The sequence below is a fragment of the Medicago sativa genome, chromosome 1 (assembly GCF_051527215.1).
Source record: "Medicago sativa cultivar Bolivia chromosome 1, Bolivia_mono, whole genome shotgun sequence".
Classification (NCBI taxonomy): Eukaryota; Viridiplantae; Streptophyta; class Magnoliopsida; order Fabales; family Fabaceae; genus Medicago; species Medicago sativa.
The window spans coordinates 82,581,387-82,587,315 of record NC_140749.1 but is presented as its reverse complement, the minus strand read 5'-3'; the positions used below and the strand labels follow the sequence as shown (position 1 = coordinate 82,587,315).

General features: G+C 29.0%; 2 protein-coding genes and 1 non-coding gene across 3 annotated transcripts; 2 read left to right on the top strand and 1 right to left on the bottom strand.

The window, feature by feature from the left end:
* Nucleotides 1–507: 507 nt before the first annotated feature.
* TRNAG-GCC (transfer RNA glycine (anticodon GCC)) lies at nt 508–578 on the top strand. Its single transcript has one exon. It is a non-coding gene; the product is annotated as a tRNA-Gly (tRNA).
* A 607-nt stretch (nt 579–1,185) lies between these two features.
* On the top strand, nt 1,186–1,545 carry LOC146958172 (ethylene-responsive transcription factor ESR2-like). The gene has a single exon (XM_085751643.1). It carries the CDS (start codon nt 1,186–1,188, stop codon nt 1,543–1,545), a length of 360 nt encoding a protein of 119 aa, XP_085607769.1.
* A 2,677-nt stretch (nt 1,546–4,222) lies between these two features.
* On the bottom strand, nt 4,223–5,223 carry LOC146958171 (uncharacterized). The gene is made up of 3 exons (XM_085739758.1): nt 4,808–5,223; nt 4,637–4,721; nt 4,223–4,478 (listed from the first exon to the last, which is right to left on the bottom strand). The coding sequence occupies exons 1-2, from the start codon at nt 5,111–5,113 to the stop codon at nt 4,647–4,649; spliced, it is 381 nt and encodes a 126-aa protein (XP_085595884.1). The 5' UTR covers nt 5,114–5,223; the 3' UTR covers nt 4,223–4,478; nt 4,637–4,646.
* Between the last annotated feature and the right edge of the window lie 706 nt (nt 5,224–5,929).

Genomic DNA, 5,929 nt, shown 5'->3' with positions numbered 1-5,929 from the left:
TAAAAATCACTCCAAAAAACATTCAGAATTTTTGAACAAAACATGAATTTAATATGAATTTTTATATTGTTTACGGTTAAAAATTCATATTTAATTTGTGTTTTGTTCAAAAATTCTAATTCTTTTTAGGAAATTTTTTTAGAATATTTTACACATTTCTGCACAATTTCATTAAAAAATACAAAAATTAAATTAAAAATCGAGACCAAAAGTAGTGATTGAAAATTTTATAGGGACTAAAAGTTGAAGGAAAATTTTAGAGGGATTAAAACGAAAAATTGACATATTTATAGGGACCAAAAACATATTTAACCCAAACATTATTAACCTATTTATGATTACGTATGAGTTTTTTTAAGAGGATGATTACGTAGGAATTGTAACATTTTGTTATTTTGAATGGCAAACAATTTATTCAATTGCGTGACCGATAGATATTCAATGACGAAAAAGTACACAGCGATGAAGTCGGTATATATTCTGTAATTCCGCGAATAATAGCATCAAGCACCAGTGGTCTAGTGGTAGAATAGTATCCTGCCACGGTACAGACCCGGGTTCGATTCCCGGCTGGTGCATATATTTGGGAACTATGATGAAATATATTCATGATGTTGGGTTACATCAGCTTTCCTGAAACATTGGATGAAAAGAAATATGTCTGAGCTCCCAATTTTTTTTTTTTATCCTCATCAAACATTGTAGTTATGGTATTCTTAGGTAAGGTATATTGTTTTTCTTGGTTTCATAGAGTAAAAGAAACAGGTCCAAACCAATCAAAAGTTTGTTTATATTAATCCTTCTTCAGTGTTTTTAACAGAGAAAGAAAATCACCAAAATGTTGCAAAACAACAACAATTGCATTGATTTAATCATTATGCTCACACTAATCATGTCATTTGTTAGGAAAATCAGGAAATCAATCAGCCATTACAGAAACATATGATCGATTAATTGTATATTAAATCATATCAACAGTACTATGTCCTCTAGCATCATATTTTTCTTTGTTCCATTTCTAAATGTTTAATGGAACGTGTACTATAGTAGTTTTTTGACCAAATTCAATTATATATAGCACAGTTTTTAAGCTCAAATTTCAAATACTATTATTCCAATGGAAAATATTCCCCCATTGAATTGATTTTCAAAAACCCAATTAGAAGAACCTCAAGGAGATCAACAATGTATCTTGGTGTTAGAAAAAGACCATGGGGAAGATATGCAGCTGAAATTAGGAACCCATATACCAAAGAGAGACATTGGTTAGGCACATTTGACACTGCAGAAGAAGCTGCAGTGGCCTATGATATTTCATCTATTAAGATTTGTGGCATTGATAATGCTAGAACTAATTTTCATTACCCTTTTGTATCTATTCCACAACAACCTCCTCTGTCATTACTTCCTGCACCCCCACCACCCACCCCAGAGTTGGATGCAAGTATCCCAGAGATGAATGTTGCTTTTGATGGTGATGATGAATCTATGGTTATTGCTTCTATTTTGCAAAGTTTTTCTAATTCTGGTAGCTGTTCTTTATAAATTTTGGTTCCCATGAGACAATATAAATGTTGCTCCTTATCATCAAATAATTTTTTTAGCATCCATAAAAATATCTATCTTGTATTTATTCAATGGTCATTACTTTTGTGGCTTCCACTTAAATTTTGTACTGAACTAAAGTGGATTGATATTTGATAATATTCCACTTGTGTTACTGTATGTGATTTATGTTTGACTATGAAAAACCATATATTACGTAATAAATGGCTTACTTGAAATCTCATAGGAGAAATTCATTCCTTAAACGAATTCCAGTTAATTACTTCAAGAGTTTTAGGCAATGCAATCGTATCTTTGTTTTTAAAAATGGTTTACTCGGTGTTAAGTGTGACAAGAGTGACAAAACTACTCTTAAAAAAAAAGTAGGTGCATAAAGTTAAAATAGTCTTCATTTTTCTAAAGAAATAAAGTTGTTCATTTTTTTTTTTTTGGGTGTATAAAAAATATAAAAAGAAATAAAATTGTTCATATATATTGATTTTGGGTGTATAAATGATATAAAGACACGTCAATGTTACACTGATTCAGTTGATAAGGAGTTGACTTATATTCCGCAAAGGCGTAAGTTAAACTTTCGATGTTACACTGATTCAGTTGATAAGGAGTTGACTTATACTACGCAAAGGCGTAAGTTAAACTTTCGTTGTGAACGTGATGACCTTTCTAGTGGTGATCTATAAATATCTATGTTAACTAGTGAACTTTGAGGTCTGTCATGACATTGATGAGCCTTTAGAGTCAAACTCAAACTTTCTTGAATTCTCTTATAAAAAATAAAGACACGCCATCAATAAATTGGTTCAAGTCGTAAGAGATTTGGACCCCAAAAGTAAGTGATTATGAGTTCGATCTCTAGCTATTGCATGTGGAGAAATTTTTGTTGGAATGGGAGAATTCACCTTAAGTGTCACACGCGTTCGTCAACAGAAATTAGTCACTACTAAACAAGATAACCAATATATATATATATATATATATATATATATACACACACACATATACACACACACATACATATTTTCACAATTTAATGGTCAACATAATTCAAACGTCCATTTATTATGTTTTTTCCTTTCAATTGATACGTCTAATTAATATTCGTGTTAGATGAAAGTGAAAACATAACTAGCGATTATGAGCTCCACCAAAGGTAATGAACCCATTTTAGCGTACTTGTCTTAGAATTTCATGACCTTATTTGTGGCCTCTTGAATGAAATTTTCTTATTGTTGTTATTCCAAATTTATAAGTTGTTTTTCACAAGCTTCGTTAGGCATTATTTGATTCGTGTAATATAATCATATGAGTGAGCAATTAGGTAGTGGAAAAAGGTAATATAGGTCACATTACCGAAAAAATCTTGAAGGGTTGACATACACGGGCGATACATTCATAATTGTAAACACTTGTTGTATTTTGAAACCCCATTGATAATGGTGATTCCAATCCTCCATCACTTAAAACGACTTCTTTCATGGAAGATATATAAATTACGATAGAGAATGGTCAATTTATGCTTGCTAAAACTAAACGGTTTTTGCCTATTTTGCAGTTGATGTAAGATAAGATATCGGTCTCTTACTTACGATGAGATGGATGCATTAGTTGCAACAAAGTTTCGATATGATTGAGTTTGACTCGAAAAGAGTTGCTAATCACTAACATAGTGATAAGAATGATGTTATTGAACTTAGAGATGTTATTAGTTAATGTTGAGTTTGTAAGTAGACAAGTCAATGAAAGACGTATTAGGTATTATATGAGTTGCCACATTTTTATTAGTTAGCTCTTAAGTTTGATTGATATCTCAACATGTATTCAATACATCATCACGGTCACGAGTTCTCAAAACAATTATCATGAATGAAATGTTATATTAGCATATTTTCGTCCAAAGAAAAAAGAGTATCGACTAATGTTAAGAAAAGTTGGTAGTGTAGCTAATGTTTATATTAGGTATTGTATAGAAGTGTCTAAATTATTTTTAATCACAAGATAAATTAGTAGTATTGATTAAAAACATATAAAAATAGTATGGTGAACGCGATGGTATCCTTTAAAGTTTGGTAGGATATGTATCTATCATTTAATTATTGAATATCATGTCATATTTTTATATTAATTTATTTAAATATAAAATCAAATTTTGAATAAATTTTACCGGTACTCAACTAAACTTCAAGGTAATTAAAAATTTACCTAATTAAAATTTATCTTGTAATTTACATTGAGGTTTATATAAGGGACACATTTTATTTTATTTTAGTATATTTAAGAAAATTATTTTATTTTACATATGTGGATTAAATAATTTTTATTATTTTCTATATAAATCATTAAAGTATTGTTTAAAAGATACAATACTCTAAAAAGAAAATTTTCCAAAAGAAAAAGATAATCAAAACATCGATCAATTACCTATCAGTTAATTTATTATTAATCAACATGGCACGTCACTAAAAAATGAATCTCAAATTCAATTGTGAAGAAAATTTCTTAAACTTTTATAATTTATAGACTATATTTTCGAATTTAGGAACTAGGGGACCAAAATCTTATCGAGCAAACATATAGATCGATGATCAAGATTGCATTTAAGCCAATAAATTAATGCTAAGAGACAAGGGATTAAAAATAGAAAAGAGGAAGAAAAAAATAGAATAACAGAAGCGCAAACTTTATTTAATATTGATTTGTACACAGGCCAAGATTATACATATAGAACAGTTAATTCCCATGCCTATAAGAAAAGGTTAAAGAAAGTAAAGCTATGATAACCAGCTTATGTTCATAATTAATTAGCTAGAATAATTAAGAGAGGTAAAATTTGCATATGCAAATATTATTCTGAATTCCTGGCCATAGAGTAAGGGTAAGACCATCACGAGTACCACCACCACACCTAATTAAGCCTGCAAAAAATAGTATACACTATATATCATCGTGGACTAACTAATTTAGCCAAAAAAAATCTTTAAACTAATTAATAAATAATTAAGAAATGCAAAATTTTGATATAAAACGAGTTAAAGTAATGGGGTTTGAGATTTGAGAAGTAGTTGAAGCTTACTCGCATGTTATTAATTATGTTTAGGTGGTGAACCTTGTGTAAGTGGAGTCCTTCGAGGACCACCCCTTCCCATTGAACTTAGATTCTGCACACAATGTACTCAAACCATTATAAACAAAACTCTAAATATAAAGAAATAAAAAAGCTCTAAATAAATAAATATATACATACAATGGTTTGAGTAGATGTGGATGGTGGTACTGGTGGATCTGCAACCCCTTCTTGTGAGCTTTTCTGATTGCTGCTTGAAGAGTAATAATGATCTTTTAGGGCTACATTAGAATCAGATGCACATGCATGAGGTTTGAGTAGTGACGTTGATGAATCTTCCTCTTCTTTGGTTTGTGTGGACTCAATACCTAAACACCTCAGAAAAGTCTTGAAAATTTCTTCAAGACAATAGCATGGATGGTAAACATAGAAAGCCATTGTTTTCTCTTCTTTCTTAGTTGATAATCTCTCCATAGTTTCTTCCATGTGTTTCTCAATTAACCTCTTATGCTTGATTTTACTAAATTTTAGTGATTGTTTCTGTTCCTTTACCACACACAGTAGTACTAGCTTATATATAAATCAGGTTTTCCAAAAAAAATTTGTTTAGGATTTTAATTGAGTCAAAAAGAAAAAAGAATTTTGATTTTGATTGATACTGGCTTCTTTAATTGAGATTTTGTCATTAATGGAAAATTGTGCATAAATATAGTATATGATAATATTTTATGCTAATATATTTTAAAATATTATTTTTGGTAAGAAGGTCATTATTTTCTATTTTTAAAAGTAATTTAATGTAGAAAGGAGACACCGTCATTAAGAATGAAATCAAGTTTTGCTAAAAGAGAAAAAAAAATAAAATCAACCTACTTCTTTTTTTTTTTAACGGACCAAAATTAAGGATTTTTGTTTTACTATCAGAATGTATTCATATAGATTAGACGAGCTAATATATTTTTAAAAATTATTTTTGGTAAGAAGGTGATTATTTTCTATTTTTAAAGGTAAATTAATGTAAGAAAGGAACTATTTTTGGTAAGAAGGTCATTATTTTCTATTTTTAAAGGTAAATGAATGTAGAAAGGAATCAACGACATTAAGAATGAAATCAAGTTTTGCTAAAAAGAAAAAAAAATTAACCTACTTTATTTCTAGCCGACCAAAATTAAGGATTTTTTTTTCTTTGAAAAAGCTACAAATTCTTTTTTTTTTTATACAAGGTTATATCTGCATTAATTTAAAAAAAAAAATCAATCTTAAAATGAATAAATATAAATATGAAATCTATGATTCGAATTC

Coding starts and splice junctions, on each gene's coding strand:
- LOC146958172 (XM_085751643.1), top strand. CDS start 1,186: ATGTATCTTGGTGTTAGAAAAAGACCATGGGGAAGATATGCAGCTGAA.
- LOC146958171 (XM_085739758.1), bottom strand. CDS start 5,113: ATGGAAGAAACTATGGAGAGATTATCAACTAAGAAAGAAGAGAAAACA. Junction 4,722..4,807: donor CCACATCTACTCAAACCATT/GTATGTATATAT, acceptor CATTGTGTGCAG/AATCTAAGTTCAATGGGAAG.